Source organism: Wasmannia auropunctata, unplaced genomic scaffold (genome assembly GCF_000956235.1).
Source record: "Wasmannia auropunctata unplaced genomic scaffold, wasmannia.A_1.0 LD334174.1, whole genome shotgun sequence".
Taxonomy (NCBI): Eukaryota; Metazoa; Arthropoda; class Insecta; order Hymenoptera; family Formicidae; genus Wasmannia; species Wasmannia auropunctata.
Window position 1 is genome coordinate 156937 of NW_012028716.1, and position 18082 is coordinate 175018.

Below are 18082 nucleotides of genomic sequence, written 5' to 3' on the forward strand. Positions count from 1 at the left end.
TGCTGTTGTGAAAACCGATTATAATAAAACAAAAAAATATACATGTAACAAAAAACAAAAAAAAGTGTAGTAAATATTTATAAAGATCGTAGAATAAACTATGAAAATTGAGATACAGTAAATCGAGCGACAGCTGAAAATGAGAGAGTAAAGATCTAATATTTAGAAGCAAGGAGTTAAAATATTTAACTGTAGTATAGCAGAACATGCAATTTTCCGGAAATGAATTTTCATGAACTTTCACGAACATGGAATTTTCCGGATTGATTGTAATAAATAGTATAGGTTCTGAAAACGAGCATTTAGAATGGAATTCGAAACTCAGAGTTTGAATAAAGAAGAGCATGCTGCATTCCAAAATGTATCGAAAACTGAAAATCTATAGATTATATAATCTAATTGTAACATGTATATATATAAACTATAAATTTTCAGTACTAGCAATACATTTCGGAACGCATCAAGAATAAACAGGTCGGGAATTTTTTTATCACTTGGTAGATCGTCGGTCTAATAATAATAATGTAAGTATCAAGGCGCGTCAACAACATATTATTTGTCAATATATTGTATTCCGTCTTACGAATTTAATAATCAAGTTAATTATGAATTTGTAACTTATAATCTATAAAGCAAAGAAAGTTAACTAAGGAAACAGACGTCACTTTGATCCTGAGGGGAATAAAAAGATATTAGTACTATTAACTATTACTACGACTATTAACTATTACTACAAACCGACTATTACTACTATTAATACTACTACTAAATTGCGAATGAAAGAAAAGATTTGTTACATTACTTTCTGGATGTTCTTCATAATACTGTGACGAAGTTATTTGAATATTAATTTCAGGTAACAAATATATATATATTCCAGTCTTAAAAACTCTAAACATGGAATGTTAACCCTTTTTAGCAAAATAAAAATATAATATGTATTAGAAAAGTTCACAGTTGGAGTGTGTACATAATGATAATGTTATTTAGAAAAATAAAATTAAATAAACTGATTAAGTTATATACTTCAAATATAGCTTTTGATAAATTTAGCAAAATAATGAAAAAATATTGCTTGACATATTTTATTTCAATAAGTAGTAATAGGCATTCATATTTCCTTCTTTGTATCATCAAAATGTATATCAAAAAAACTTTGTATCATTTCGATTATATAAATTCGAATTATTTTGAATATTATTTTACAAAAAAAAGTGTCTAGAAAAACTTCCTTTAAAAATATTTAAATATCAAAACATTTAAAATAATAAATTATTATACATGTTACCGTAAAAACTTATAATCATTAAAACTCGATTTCAGTAGTTAAAACTAGTTTTAAATTTAGTTAAAACGAGATCTATAATTGAACTGCCCACATAGGTTTTCGATTTTATGTATTTAATCAACCATTCTAGTTTTAACTAGTGAATTCGGGTTTTAACGGGTTATGGATTTTGACGGTAACATATGTATTTATTTATATATAGATCTGCGTTTTGAATAATACATGAAATAATTCGAGGTTTTCGCGTGATATATTTAAAGTGATTCAATATGCCTCTCAAAAGCCCATTACTACTAATAATAAATAGTATTTTATAATGACAAGCTAATTGTTGCAATATGTGTGCTAATCATAAAGGCACTTGGTGAAAATGTATTTTGTAAATATTTTAAAATTAGAATGATATCTGTTATAACATTAAAACAATGTTTGATCATTGCGAATCAAACATTGGCAGTGCCAATAGTTGAGGAATAATGTTTGATATATTATAATTGTTTTTCATAAACGCAGCCTTGTCAAGTTATTAAAATAATACATATAAAACAATACTCTGGAATGTAGTAGTCTATTTTCAAAATAATACTTACAAGCTCAGACCCGATTGGAATGTAAAGTTTAAATAACCATATATAATGATCGTGAGTTGAAGGCTTTCCTATTAAATATTTTCTAAAATATAGCTAAATTTCTTCATATATTACATATATTACGTATATTAGACACGACCGAAAAGATTTGCTTACATGTAAGAGGTTTGAAGTTTTATACAAAAATCTAAAATCTATGAATCATGGAATATTGTCTTTAGTTTCAGAAAATGATATTATCAGTTTTAATATTTTTAGAATTAATCCTAGCTATACACATTTATTTTTTATATATGTGGTTACCACACAGGAATCTGAGGGATTTACGCTTTTCATTAATGTTCGAGAAAATTACTGATTAATTTTTTAATTAATCATAAATAAACTAATCGCGAGCGGACGATTGTCTTGTTACCCATTTGTTTTTCCGAGCACTACTCAAAAGTAGTCTAAATTCATAATAAATACTAAAAAAACATAACCCCTCTATTTACTAATTCTATCAATAAAGATCGAAATTTTACTGGGATCTCAGAGATCTCAAAGTGTATATCTAGGAATTTTAGGAAATCCTGAAACAATATTACAAATTCAGTATTCAAAATTCGTATGTGTGTGAGTTCTTGTGAATATTGTTATTATTTCTCAATCGGTCGTGTCTATCGCAAAAAAGAAAAAAAACTTAGAAATACTCTATATCGGAGTTCAGATAGCAGAACTCCTGAAATAACTCATAAATTGCCAAAAAGCTGCCCTTAGCGAATAAGAAATTCAACATGACATTGTCGAGGATATGATCATTCTGGTAATGAAATATCTGTCTTGACTAACATTCTAGTTTACAAAATGTAACCTCGTCAACAATTTGTATGTCTGGCGCCTCTCATTAATGGAATCAAGATACCAGGACTTTGAGCCTGCCTAAGGAATGGATGTTGTAATAATTCAGCTGCCGTGGCGCGTTGCGCTGGATCACGTACGAGCATTCGCTCAAGGAAACCTTGAAGACGTGGACTAACCTGAAAATAAAGAAAATATGTTATTCACTTTTTGAATTTGGAACATACAACTGTCTACTGATACTGATATGTGATGATTTTGATGTTTGCGCCAAAATTAATAAGAAATATAATTGATCTTACTTTATGAAAATTTTTTAGTTTTGGTGGTGGCATATCCCTAATACGTCTCATAGCTTGCAGAGGTGGTTCATTGAAAAATGGTGGTTCACCATCGATCATTTCAATGATCATTATTCCTAACGACCAGATATCCACTTCAGGTCCATATGGCAACCTATAATTAAAAGATAAAACAGTTTCAGTTATATTTGCCAAAAAATTAAAATAATCAAAAAATTTTAAGTACACATCAATAGAATTATAGTTCTACACTTCTATTGATGTGTACTTAAAATTTTTTGATTATTTTAATTTTTTGGCAAATATAACTGAAAAATATCTTTTATTATAAATTTTGTAAAAGATTTAATAAAAAAAACTTAAAAAAAAAACAAAATACGTTTCTCAGATATTTCATATACTATTTTCATTATATCTATAATTTCTCTGTATAACAATTTAAATAATAAAAGCGTAAAATTTGTATTATTTAATTTAAAAAGCAGATATAGAATACCTTGAAATAACTTCGGGACTCATCCAGTATGGGGTTCCTACAAGAGACTTTCGCTTTGGTAATTCTTGAGAGACTTGAGCACAGAAACCAAAATCTGATAGTTTTACTCTACCATCCGCCGTAAGTAATATTGAATCAGATTTAATATCCCTGTGTATAACACCTTGCGAATGTAAATACGCCAATGGCTTAAGACACTGAGAACACACTGTAGCTATCTGACTTTCATCCATTCTTGAATGTGTTACGATATCGGTTAGCGCACCTCCCTCTAGATACTCCATAACTACCCATAATTCATCGTCTACCAAGAAACTATTATACATCTCGACTATATTTGGATGATGGTAATCCCTCATAATAACAACTTCGTTAAAAAGTAATTCGCGCCTTTGCTGTTTCCTTAAATCCATTTTTTTGACCGCAACCTGACGATTTGTACTCTTATCCGTAGCTATGCATACAGTTCCTGTGCTGCCTTCGCCAATCTTCAGGAAATTCTCCAAATTTTCTCTTGGATCACCTTGACTTACCTAAACATAAATGCAGGTTGCATGCATTATTATCATTATCAAAATTAAAATTCTAGACTACAAAATTTGTTTCTTTTATTTAATTGCAAATTCATCATAATAGCAATAATATAAGAATTGAATTAGAACTGTTCTATAGAATGTATTGAACACTTAAGATATTTATTTTAAAGATGACTTTTAAAATAAAACTATCATGATTAATTGTAATACATTGTATTATGTAATAAAGGAGTAATCAATAAGAGTTTATGTATTTTAGGCGATAAGGGAAGCATGCAGAAATTGCATGGATTTATCTTTTCTTTTATTCAATTAATAAAATGCATGAACTCCTTTGCAATAAAAATTTTACATACCACCATCTGTAAAGCAGCCCGGAACTGTTCATGCGTAAGTCTCTGCTCCGCTTGTTTATTGGTATTGTTTGAACTTGCACTAACTGCTAAGTTTCCTGAGGAGACGGCACTTTTCATATTTTGATTTTGGTCTGGAGTAGAACTGGTTCCTGATACTGCGGACGGCATGTTTGGTTTTGATAAATTATGCATCGATTGGGAAGTTTCCATCGGTTTCTTTAAATGCGATTGGAGATTAGATGGATTCTCAGACATGTATGCCTGAGAATATTTATTAATATTATGTGAACTCAATTGACTCAGAGGTCGTTGCGACGCTATTGAACCCACAGGTGAAATTTTTGGCTGCAGCTTGTGTAATAAGACGTTTTGGCCAACTTGATGTTCCCTCGATGCGTCCATAGTTGAACCCTATAAATCAAATAATATCACTGTACATTATATGTACTTATTACTATATTTATATTTTGTTTTTCGACTTTTGCATTTTGATAGAATATTATATAATGTATTTACATTGTTTTTTCTTGCTACATTGAGTTAAGAGACTCAACATACTTTGTTAGATCAATAAGGAATAAAATTATAATTACATCACTAAGTTAATTTAAAAGACGAGATTATAAATGTGTTTTCAAACTATATAGTTGCTGAACGTTTAATATTTCATATATTACTCTTTTTAGGATAAAAAAAGGTATAGATATATATGTAACTATATAATTACCTGTACATTGCCATTATATTGACCTGACGTCATGGCCATTTGCGAATTTAGTCTATGAAATTCTGTATCAAGAAGTTGCGGGGTATTTGGACTTTGTACTGGAGCTTGTGAATTTACAATTGGGCTTAAGTTTTGGAAATTTAAGGATAAATTTGGTACATTTGATCCCGAGTGAGTTAAATTTGGCGAAGATTGCATATTAGGATTGAGATTTTGAAGATTTGGGATCATGTTCTGCATGCTGGAATTCAGTCCGCCGCCAACGTTCGGGGAATTTTGTCTGAGTTTATCGATGTAATTATGCGGCTTGCCAAAGTTTGTAAAGCCCTGATTAATGTTTGAAGGTATCTCTTGACCTTCAGGGACAGATGGCGGGAGATTATGCCTGCAAGATAAAAAAAATTAAAGAAAAAATTGTGCTATCCTTAGTCTTATCAAAATGTATTTTGATGAATAGATAACGCAAGAATATCTGAGACACTTAAAGTTACTTAATTTATTGTGTCATCAATTAGACAGATATAGGCGGATGCCAGTCTTTATCAACAAAAATTTGGCCATATTCATTACATGTACTTTTGGATCATTCCATATACGAGCAACTTATTTATTTCATGCAATATTGTAAGTAGATCTAAAACAAAATTAAATCAAAATACCTGTAATCTCTCCTGAGTCGCGGTGGACTCGAAGAACGTAGAGAATTGGAACGGGCGACTGTACTGGTCTTAGGCAGGCCATTCTCTACTGTTCTATCGGCAAGTGGTCTATTTATCCTAGGATCATTGTGGCCTCTTACAATGGTCTTCAAGTCGAGGATCTCGGTAGGCGTGATCTCGCTTGGATCGACCAGGGGCAGTGGTCTGTTGGTCGACTTCAGAATCTGGTTATTCCCAACTATGGAAGCCCATTGCAGCGGCAGTCCGACGAATTTGCCTTCACGTTTGTCGAATCCAGTATGCACTCTGTGCTCGAAGTTGGTTGGCGTGGAGATCTGCGGTTTCTTTTTCTTCTTGGTAAACATTATCCCTGCATTCAAAACAACAATTATTAGGATCGTGCCTGCGGAGCGAAGGAATATTGTAGCGCGATAATTTCACTGGCAGTATCATCTGACATGGTATTATCTAGCGACTGTTCTATCAAGTATAAAAGTACGCGGTTCTGCTTGTCAGAGTGGATTCACTTGTACACACTAAATCTTCCCACCGTGGGCTCCGCGGGTATTCTGCGGATATTTTCCTTCCGATCGAAAGGCTTACGATTTGCACTTGTACTTAAGTAAAAGTCAGGTACACGGAGTGCGGGAGTGACGGTGAAAATTCGTGAAAACAGCGCGGGGCGAGGGAAGCCAAGTGACAGCAACGCCTACCGAGCGACGATGTGATCTCTGTGACGCGGCTCCGCCGAAGCCCACCGAGTTCGGATTAACGGAATGCGCGAGGACGTGCTCCTCGGACAGCTCAGGTAGCTCGTGATGTTGAATGCAGGCCGCGATGGTGCCGGAACATAGGCGATGTCGCTCGTTAAAACACATAAATACGCCATTCATCCGCCTCGACAGGTCGCACTCGCAACACCGGCGCTCCACGCGGTGAGCTTATGAATCTTTCGTGGCATTTAGTTCATGACAATTTGCTGAAACGTGCATGTGCGTCGCGGCGCGGCGCGGCGCGGCGCACGCGCGCGCGCGCGCAAGGTAAATGCAGGCACCTGCGCGCGAGCGAGCGCGAAAATGGTGGTCGCGCCGCGACGCGCCGGAAGCGGGAGCGGGATAGAATGTGAGAGAAAGTGATCGCGCGAGAGATCGCGATCGCGGAAAAGGAGTGATCGCGCGGAAATTTATTGATCAAACATCGCGCGATGTTCTAGCTTCGTGACTCGCGCCCGAGAGTTATACATATATATGATTATATCTGTCGATCCGATTCGATTCAGAGATCTAACGTCCAGCGGTTCTTAGATTTCTTTTTTTCAACAAATCTAAATTAACAACTAAAAATAAATGATGAATAAAATAATGAAAAATATGTATTAAAATATTATTGTTATCGTTATTGTTCAGATTATATTATAGAAATGTTTCTTAAATTTTTATTCTTATTAAATTAAAGATGTTCGACTTGCGCGTAAAATAAATGTAGAAATAATTAAAACGATTAAAATAGTTTAAACTTGAATAAACAATTACATTGCTATTTCATTATATTTTGATATATGTATAAATAAATGTATTGTTAAATAAGAAAAGATAAAGGATTTTCGAAAGTAAAAATAATAATGATTGGTAATAGGGCAATGTGAGATTACGCGGTGCGATACTTAACACATAAGAATTTTATATAGACTTCAAATAATAAATAATTAAATGACACGTACGTAGTAAAAACAATTTAAAACTTCCTGTTTGATTCTTTTACATTGTTCGAAGAATCTTCGTACTATCGCCGTACTCTCATATATTGTTCTATTATCAATCATTATTATAACTTTTAAAATATGCAAAATAAGAGTAAACATATTACCAAAAATTATAAATAATTTTTATTTTAGCCTATTTTGATGCAAATTGTAAAATATAAATAATTATTTTGTACCGTACTCACTTTTCCATAACTATAATATATATATATTTTCCATAACTATTAATACTTGTACACAAAATAATAAGACAAAGTAAATGACACATAAACAAGCTCATAATTATAATTAAGAAAAAAAATTACAGTTTGCAAGTTTTAACGCAATGATACATATTTTTGTTAAAACAACTACATGTATGTTGTAACTATATGTTTTATTTATATCAATACATTTATCTTATTATTTTAAGTATAAAAATATTAATAATTTAAAAACGTTTTATTTGCAAGTCATGTTGCAAATTGCAAAGGTAGTACATGTAAATCGTTATTTATAATAATGATTAATAAAATCATATTTTATATTCAATCTCTTTATAGAAAAAAATGTTTCAAATTCCTCGTGAGAATTTTGCATGTTACTTTGCATTTGTGTTATGAAATATGCAAAATGATTCTAGAACAAAATAATTAAAAAAATTCAATTAAATCTAAAGCCGATCTAAATCTTAACTTAAAAGGGATATGTTTGCAAAATTTGTCAAACTGAGTAGTCAATGAATATACAGTGAAAATCAATATACAGTAAAAATATATGCAGAAAATTATATTTTTTTTACAATGACTATATTGCAGAAAAATGTGTGAAACGGGAAATTAGCAGTTGACCTCAAACAATTAACCCAGCGTTAAAGTCTCGACATGGTTGTAATTACGAACTGTTGTTCGGTCAATTTTACGATTTAATTCTCGGTTAGTTAAGCACACGCTAATTGAAATAGCTCTCGACTTCAGTAGCGTGACCAAAGTCATTTTCGTTTAAAGATTTTCTTTAAAATAGATCACGTACGATCACGTAAATGGAAATAAAGTAAATTGGAATAAAAGTGAAGTAACTATATTTTTTAGCAGAGAGAGATAAAAAATTATTCTTTATAAATATTATTTCGTACAAGAGTACATAAAAAAAGTGACCCTTGGAAATCCATCGATCAAGAAAGCGATGTTCTAGCTTGGTGAACTCGCGCCGAGAGTCATACCTTGCGATTTGATTCGATTCAGAGATCTAACGCGTACTGCGTTGATGTTTTTTTTTTCAATAAATACCGAATTAACAACTAAAAATACATGATGAATAAAATATTTTATTTCGACAAGAGTACAGGGCGACACACAACTTACATTTTTTTATGAATAATCTTTCCCTTCTGCAGTTGTGAGGAAAAATAAAATTTTTGGTTCTCGATGCTTTTGATTATTATAAAATTTTTGTTCTTATTATTAATAGAATTGAAGTTTTTCCGTTTCTTAACAGAGAGAGAAAGAGAGATCTTTTGCATTATATTTACGACTACCTCTCCCCGAGAATTGTCATGCCACAATGAGAGAAAGTTTCTATAAGAATGCATCAATAATGCATCAATCCATGAATGCAATATTAATTTTTTTCTCAGTTGTTTCCATTTGATCGAACATGCAAAAACTTCGATGTCTTCTAGGATCAATTTTCTTTTATCGAACACCGAGGGGTGCTGTAGTGCATCAATCATGTAAAATACTGCATTTATCGGAATACGCAATATTTATGATGCATCGATTATTCTTATAGACCCTGTGTTTAGTATATATTACCTGACGAATATGTCACGAGTATGCGCGATGATACCTGATTAGTGGGGATAAAAATATTTTTTTGACAAAGGAAAGTAGTACGTGGCCAACCCTAGAATGGATGTTATTAAATATTCGGGATATGCAGGTTCGTTATTGTTTCTATTAATTTCTGTTGAAAAACATAATTTGTTTGATGATTTTACGAGTCTATTATTTGTCTGCTTAATTGTGAAAAAAAGAATATTATTTTGTTTTGTATTAAGTATGTGTTTATATAAATTAAAAAAAATCCATTTCTAGAATTATTTGAAACTATACATTATACGAATTTTTAAATATTAAATATTTAAATAATTTATATATTGAAAATGTATAAATGTATCTCGTTCTTGTCATGTATATAATTTGTATTATAATTAAAATATGAAGGGTATGATCGAGTATTCTTGATTTTTTCAAACTGAAGAAAGATAGAAAAAACAGAAATTGAGATATCAAAAGAAAAAATGATGATTCATATTATGTATATTGTAAAAGATATTAATTTTGAAAAATTTTTTGCAATTTAATACTGTTGTACATACATGATCATAGCAATAATACCGAGACGATTTAACCAGTTTACACTTTGATAGCTAGATTTTGAATGGGCGGTAGAATTGAATCGCTATAGCCTAAAATTTATCGGTCTTTGGCCGAAAATGGAAGAAACAACGCGGGAAAAATTAACGGCCAACATACGAGTGTTTCTGTTGATAATAATGGTAACCTTTGTTTGCGTGATTCCCTGCATACATTCTCTGATAAGAGTTTGGGGCGATCTGATGTCGATGACGGACAATTTACAGTTCACTTTACCTTTAGTGTCGATGATACTGAAGCTTATTATCATGTGGAGTAAAAGAGCAGGTAATTAAATAAATCTCGTGTGTAGTACAAATTTAGCACAAAAAAATGAATGATACTTAAAAAATATATATTAAACGCATTATAACAAGATAACATAAAATAACGTTGGAATAACATTAGAAGTTTTTAAAACTAGTATTACAAATTACTGAAAGGTTTTTTTGTCTCTTTTATATATTAATATAGTTATTAATTTTTATATTAGATAATATTAAAATTTAAATATCATTATATTTATTATAATTAATTGTGCGAGTTTCTACTATTTGTATAATTTATTTTTTTAAGCTCTTGCGCCACTTCTATACATGATCGCTAAAGATTGGCTGAGACTGAAGTCTGATAAAGAACGGAAGACCATGATAAAATGCGCACGGATTCCTCGCATGATCATAATCTGCGGATTCGTCATAATGTTCGCGTCGTTTATTTTATTATTTATTCTGCCGAGCTTTGGAATCACCATGCGATACATCACAAACGTAACCGATCCGGGCAAACCATTGCCTCTGCAAACATATTACTTCTACGATACAGATACGAGTCCGTACTTCGAGCTCACATTCGTCGCACAAGGAGTTACTCTCATGGTGTCTGCCATGGGTTATACGGCGATTGACAGTCTCTTTGGATTGGTGGTTTTCCATGTATGCGGTCAATTGGAGAATCTTAAAGACCGTTTAATGATGGGTTCTGCAAAAATGTCAAATTTCGATCATGTCTTAGCGGACGCTATGAGGGATCATGTACGCCTTATCAGGTTTTGTACATAATACGCATTCATAATTTTGATACACTTGTTACTTAATATATAATAACGATAATTATTTCATGTAATGACAGATCAAACTTAAAATTATACAATATAATAAATAAATATGTATGTGTTTCCAATAGAAAAATTATAACACTTCTGAAAAAATGGAACTTAAACATGACTAATAATAGATACAGTTACTTAAGTTATTACAGCACAGTTCTTTACTTTGTAATAATTTTTAATAAAAATTTTGTTTATTATAGATGTGTTAAAGTTATCGAAAGTATATTTACTTTCATGCTTCTTGGATTATTCCTCTATTTCGGCACATTATTTAGTCTATATGGATTTTTATTAGTCACCGTAAGTCAATAAACAAATTTTGTTTTCTTTCGCAAGCTCACAATACAAAGAGTAATAAAAAAAGGTGATTTTTTAAATTGTTTTTTTGGGTCCTCGATTTTGGGACTGAACTATGTGCCAAATGGTACCTTATAATGAGATATTAATCACAGAGAAGTTTCAGGTTGAGGTAACAATTATTATCACAGTTGGAAGGGGGGTACTTATCACGTCTCTTTATGCAAAAACTTGATTTTTTTATATCCAAAACAAGTGTCATTTATGTAAAATTGTAATCGACCTTCTTAAAATACCTCGCAGACCTATGATAATTTCATATAATGAATTTTGATTTCCCCCCCCCCCCCTTAGCTCTAATAACAATTGCCACCTCAACTTGAAACTTCTCTATAATTAATGTCTCATTATAAGGTATCATTTGGCACATAGTTCAGTCTCAAAATCAAGGGCCCAAAAAATGGGCGATTTTTTGGGTCACTCTTTATATTTATCAGTTTTCAATTTTATCAGATTATTTTCAATAATCTAATATTTGAACTTTTATTCTTGAAATTGTTATCTACATATATATTAATACATATATATTATTACATATTAGGTAATATACCTATGTATATTTTCTTTAATCAATAATTTAGATTGTTACCGATGGACGTCATTTATCTTTTGTAAGACTGACATTTCTTGTAACAGTTGTTGCAAATATTTTTGCACATATGTGCTTGTATTGTGTGGTTGGAGAATGTCTAATAACGCAAGTAAGTTGTTATTGTCTCAACAAGTTCACATAATTCCTTCATTGCAAAAATATAGGTGTACTATAATTTAATCAATTGTGATATATGTATGTTATAATTTAATTAAAATATAGTTATTATACGAATAGATGTTTGTTATATCTGTATAATTGCAATTGTAAATTGCCAACTAACGAGAGAACACACGGAAGTGTCCTCTTTCAATTTTAATGAGTTTTGGATATGTTAAAATATATACAAAAATAAGATACTAACAATTTTTTATACGTGCTGAGTCGCATGTTAAAGGGGTAATATCCAGCCTTGAAAAAATCCATTTTTTTCTTTCTGAATAAATATTATGTAAACCGTCAAAGATATGAAAAAATCTTTTAAACAAAAGTTTTACAACTTCAAGTGCGCTTTACAGTGGCGCATTTTAATTTTTGAAAATTAAGATTGAATATCACCCATGTGACTTTGCACGTATAAAAAATAATGGATATCTTATTTTTGTCTGTATTTTAACATGTCCAAAGCTCATTTAAATCGGAGGAAGACACTTCCGTTCCCTTATAAGCACTTGCAAATAAATTGAAAAATCAGAATAATAACTTCGAAAAATATTCGAAAATATCTATCAGATATATTTTCAATATTCGATAAAATTATGTCGCATTATAGTGCGAAGGTGTCTATCAAGCTGTGTATGAATATCGTTGGTATGAATTGGAACCGAAGCAAGCCAGAAATCTAATTTTATTGATGGTTCGCGCAAACAAACCACTTTACGTAACTGTTGGAAGAATCTTTCCTCTAACGATGAATACTTTTTGCAGCGTAAGCAAACATTGAATTACACAAATATTTTATAAAACGTTAATTATTTTATAAAAATAACTGTGATTTAATAATCACATTAATAATCTTTTATGTAATTCTTCAATCTAATAATCTTTCCGTAAAAACATTAAATTCTATGATGCGATTTTTAAGACAGTTTATTTTTTTCAGCTACTAAAAACATCAGGAGGTTATATATCGGTTTTACTTGCACGACGTGATTAATACGTATCATTAAATTGCGTTAAGAATAATCTGCAAAATGATAACAATATAAATATTATATATATTAATATAAACACAAGTGTTAAATTGGACATTACTTGGTATACTTATATATAAAATATGTATAAATATATTCATTTCACATACGATAAAAAGATATTATAATTTATAGTTTTCATATTTTAGAATGTTAGAATAATTAAATACTTTATATTTTATGTTGTATATATTTTTATGTATTTTTTATTTTTCTATTTATTCTTACAAAACTACTAATATGACTGAATTTACAATTAGTCATAACAGTAGTGTATTATTTTTAAATATTGGTTCAGTGAATCGTATAACCTTTATACTTTTGTATTTTTATGTGAGAGAATTTACATGCACTAAAATATTTCTTCGTATATGTTTATTCATCCCTTTATATTATTATATTATTTTAATTGTTTTAAATCACTATACTTTTGTACAGAAAAGAACTTTGGTTTATCTACTTCCATTCTTTCAATGACAGAAGGAACTATAATATTTATAAAATATATACATATAATTTATTATACTGTATATTGTATAGTAGGTATAACATACTTTTGAATACTATAGAAAAAAACGTTCTTATATTTTTGTAATTTTTCGAAGATATGTTGTTTGTATGTTGTTGTTGGCTCATATAACATTTTAACGTTTTCCATTGTATAACGCTTTTCTCTTTCACACAACGTTCTTTGTTTCTTTTGTCTTCTCTCTACAGGTTTATTAAAAATGTATTATTCTCCGACACGAAAATATGTAGTGAAGCTTCAAGGTAGGAGAAACGTGTACAATATTTCACGAACCTCTAAACACTGGGATACAACATATGTCTCTGCATTGTATATTGCCGAACATGTTATCCCTATTTTTTACTTGCTACTATGTTTGAGAAGTTTTTACAAAACGAAGAACTTTTATCAAACTAGGGATAACCAGACTAGGGGGGAGGGGTGACACTTTTAATATTTAATGCGCCTCTTGCAAAGCAGCTAAGTTCTTGTACTCATTTTACAAGCATGCGTGATGATCACTTTCTAACTTAGGATTGGAAGAACAAAGCACTATACTCATCATGTTAGCCAATGACATGAACATTTTGGCACCTTCAGGTTATAAAGGTACTAACTACATATTACACATTTAGTACTTGTATATTAACTGCCTGTCTAATAGTTTATTATATTTCTATCAGTATAATATATATTATATAAATTTATGTGTTGCACATAATGTGCATGTTATACATATATAATTATGTATGAACAATTTTTCTCATTTCTTCAAACTTGATTTTTTGTAAAAGAAACAATGTAAAAATTATTCTTTTAATTAGTTTTTATGTTTCCTACTTATTATTATCAATTTTGTATTAAAGAATAATTTTACAAAGGAAAGAAACATATATGGACATATTTTGCATATAATTATGTATACATAATTATATGTGGAACTTTATTTCCCGGGCTTTCATGATTTTTTAAGATATTAATCGCGATCAATAAATATAATCTATATAAATATAAGTTTTTAACAATTATCAAATATATGTATACTTATATAATATATATGTATAATACATTATAAAATTGATTAGATTTCTTATGGGCAGTGGAACTCCATCATTTCGGTTTTGAAATAATCGGCTTGTGGCCTAAAACTGACAAATTTGCACGTTTGTGGTCTGAAATTCGTATAAGTATTATTTTAATTTTATTAATATTTGTTTTAAATATTCCGATGATATATACAATTACGCAAATTTGGGATGACATGGTACTTGTAATAAATAATTTACAAACAACATTACCCTTCGTAGCAGCATCAGTGAAATATGTTATTATGCGATGGAAACGAACAGGTATGTCTAGAATTATTTAAAATAAAATGTTAACATTATATTTTGTTAGGGGCCGTTCATATATTACGTAAGCATATTTTTTGGCCATTTTTGACCCCTCCCTTCCTCTATGTAAGCAAATGTCATAATTTCTGAAACTCCCTCCCCCCTCTAATTACGTAAGATTTTTTCGATTATGCTCGATGTAAAGTTAATATTGCTTTTTCATGACAGCAACAAACATAAAAAATCTTGCGTAAGAATATGTACGACTCCTTCCCTCCCTCCTCCATGTAATTATTAATTTATGTCAGAATTTGACTGATCCTCCCCTCCCCCAGTCATGCTTACGTAATACATGAACGGCCCCTTATTTCGTTAAATTATCTTATGATACTTGATTATTACAAACATATCGTTGATTACGGTATCAGAAATGAGAAATTTTAAACGCACTTATACATATATCAAAAAATAAATAGTGCAATATATATCCCTTAATATATGTATAATACTAATATTTTATTCATATCTATTTACATTTCTAAGTTTTTTCGTCGATTGTGAATATGATGGCGGAAGATTGGATGGTACTCAAGTTAGATGCAGAAAGAAATGTGATGATACGACAAGCACGAATTGCTCGATTAATCATGATTATTGGATACTTTTTTGTACTAGTAGGGTTTTTCGCATTATTCATTTCTTCTTATTTTGGAATCAAAGATTCAGAGATAACAAATTTCACGAATGCGGACAAGCAGTTACCTCTTCAGACATATTACTTTTATGATATAAATAAGAGTCCACAGTACGAATTGACATATTTTATTCATTTTACAACAGTCTTGTTCGGAGCTATTATTTACATGTGTATAGATATTTTCTTAATACTAATAACTCTTCACATTTGTGGCCAATTAGAGAATTTTAGATGCCGATTATCTAAATTGGTCTCTTGTAAAGATTTCAACAAAACTTTGAATAATATCACATCGACACATTTACGACTTATCAGGTATAAATTTTTATATAACAATAAAATTAAAATAATGAAACGTTTAATAAAATAAGTTTAGTAACACGCTACTTTAAAAATATCTTTCTATATAAAGTATTAAAGATTTTAAATATTAAATCTTTATACATATATTCACAGTTTGATATAAACATTAGTCTTTAATAAATATGTCTGCCTAGTTGGCCTTCCCACTTAATCAAAATTTAATAAAAAAATTATGTAATAATGCGCTATTTATAAATCCATCCATAAGAAAAAATTTGCGCTTATTCCATTTATGAAGCTATTGAGAAAATTACAAAATGGTAGAGGACTTTTTGGCTCAATTTAGTCCGCTCTATCTGCTCACGAGCGCTTTAACATTTAGTATCGGATATCTTGTATATGTATATAAAATATGGTATTCTGCAGAACACGCTAACATGCTATACTTTGCGTTACTTGTACTATAGAATTTTAGAAATAAAAGCGCGCATTTATCATGCGTTTTGAATACGGACTTATGTCTATATGTATATGTTTTGTAACCTAATCATTTGAAATCTCACAACATTACAATTTAAATCTTGTAACTTTATTGCGAATTGTGATGCCACTGTAACTTTTTTGTTATAAGGGATGTATTTGTGGATGTACAGTTTTATTGGTTTTAATGTGACAATGTTACTATTTTTTATAGATTTGCCGACAATATTGAAAATACATACTCTTTAATGATATTAATAGTACTATTTTATTTTGGTATCGTATTTAGCCTAAGCGGATTTTCATTTATTGTAAGATTTAATATTGCAAATATAAAAAAATATTTTAAAATATGTTATACCTACATGTTTTTTCATTTTATAAATATACATTACAGATACTTATTGATAAAAATATAAATAAAGCTGTTATCGCACAAGTATATATGTCGACAAGTATTCTTGTTGTGTTATTGATGACTACTTTTCTCTATTGTGGCGCGGGAGAATTTATAATGGAGAAAGTAAGTTAGCCTTACTAGCTGGAATCTATACCATCGCAAATAAAATTTATATTTATTAAAAAATGTAATGTGATTATAGAACTACAGAGTGCGTCGCCAAAGTCCGGATAAAATGAACAATTTTGAACAAAGTTTAAACAAAAGTTTATTTGTTAAAATGTACAAATTACAAAAAAATTTTTTTGGACATCACTAGTGGTATTCTTTTAGAGTAAAATTATTCTATATAATCCCCGTTTGCTTTGATGACTGCTCCTCCTCCTAAAGTTAGTACGCTTTTTGCAACGCACTCTTGTCCATATTGGCGAATACTGCCTCGATAGGAGCCTGGAGAGATGTCACGTTTGGATGTTTCGACTTGTTGGTCACTCATTCAAAATCGGTCCAAACATAATAGTTCAAATCTGGACGTTCAAAGGCCAGAATTCTTTCCAATCAAACATGTTCGGACCAAAACATGTCCACATTATCCAACAGCCAGTTTCGAACTTTTATCACATAGGACTTATAGCTTATGGGTCCTCTTTAGCAATTCGATACTTTGTGTGTCACTCACACTCAATGTTATTGCCAATTTCGTCAGAGACAGCCCTGAGCTCTGAGATGAGCTCTTGAGTCATTTCGACAATTGCTGGAGTCCTTACCGATTTTTCTTTAGAATGCCTCTTTCTCGTCGGGTTGGCAAAACCTTTTTCGGACGTCTGTGAAGCTAAATATTTAGCTGCAACATCATACACGGTCGATCTCGGGTACTTGAAGAACCAAATAGTTTTTCGGTCTGCGAACGCCCAGCGCGAAGGCATTATCACTGTTCTTCGGTTATACTCCGCACTCGATCTTATCTGTTCGGATATTTTGAAGTTACACACGCTTATTAAAAACATTTGACTTGCCTGAATGTCAACAACGACCCACCGCCAAAGTCAAATAAGACGGGAAATTTTAATTTAAATTTGTTCGGATTTTGGCGACGCACCTTGTACATAGATATTTAAAAAAAACCGATTATTAGAAAAATCGATTTTTTTCCTT

The 18082-nt window shown here is 30.6% G+C and overlaps 4 protein-coding genes across 6 annotated transcripts; 3 read left to right on the forward strand and 1 right to left on the reverse strand.

Annotated features, from left to right (window-relative positions):
- Nucleotides 1-1837: 1837 nt before the first annotated feature.
- LOC105459624 (serine/threonine-protein kinase PAK mbt) lies at nucleotides 1838-6744 on the reverse strand. 3 transcript variants are annotated; one of them, XM_011705801.1, is made up of 8 exons: nucleotides 6508-6744; nucleotides 5795-6164; nucleotides 5136-5520; nucleotides 4739-4819; nucleotides 4409-4624; nucleotides 3517-4049; nucleotides 3021-3174; nucleotides 1838-2897 (listed from the first exon to the last, which is right to left on the reverse strand). In XM_011705801.1, the coding sequence occupies exons 2-8, from the start codon at nucleotides 6157-6159 to the stop codon at nucleotides 2736-2738; spliced, it is 1896 nt and encodes a 631-aa protein (XP_011704103.1). In that variant the 5' UTR covers nucleotides 6160-6164; nucleotides 6508-6744; the 3' UTR covers nucleotides 1838-2735. The 3 variants fall into 3 exon arrangements, with proteins under 3 accessions (XP_011704103.1, XP_011704100.1, XP_011704101.1); XM_011705798.1 differs by having other exon boundaries at nucleotides 4409-4819; nucleotides 6508-6743; XM_011705799.1 differs by lacking the exon at nucleotides 6508-6744 and adding an exon at nucleotides 6253-6501 and having other exon boundaries at nucleotides 4409-4819.
- Nucleotides 6745-10032: 3288 nt separating this feature from the next.
- On the forward strand, nucleotides 10033-11013 carry LOC105459630. Its single transcript, XM_011705807.1, has 2 exons — nucleotides 10033-10240; nucleotides 10529-11013. The coding sequence occupies exons 1-2, from the start codon at nucleotides 10033-10035 to the stop codon at nucleotides 11011-11013; spliced, it is 693 nt and encodes a 230-aa protein (XP_011704109.1).
- A 276-nt stretch (nucleotides 11014-11289) lies between these two features.
- Nucleotides 11290-13199, forward strand: LOC105459625 (odorant receptor 49b-like). Its single transcript, XM_011705802.1, has 4 exons — nucleotides 11290-11363; nucleotides 12002-12121; nucleotides 12785-12940; nucleotides 13115-13199. The coding sequence occupies exons 1-4, from the start codon at nucleotides 11298-11300 to the stop codon at nucleotides 13166-13168; spliced, it is 396 nt and encodes a 131-aa protein (XP_011704104.1). The 5' UTR covers nucleotides 11290-11297; the 3' UTR covers nucleotides 13169-13199.
- A 1092-nt stretch (nucleotides 13200-14291) lies between these two features.
- LOC105459626 lies at nucleotides 14292-16066 on the forward strand (the record flags this gene model as incomplete). Its single annotated transcript, XM_011705803.1, has 3 exons — nucleotides 14292-14322; nucleotides 14799-15062; nucleotides 15591-16066. Coding segments are annotated over exons 1-3 (771 nt in total), but the record flags the coding sequence as incomplete, so codon positions are not given.
- Between the last annotated feature and the right edge of the window lie 2016 nt (nucleotides 16067-18082).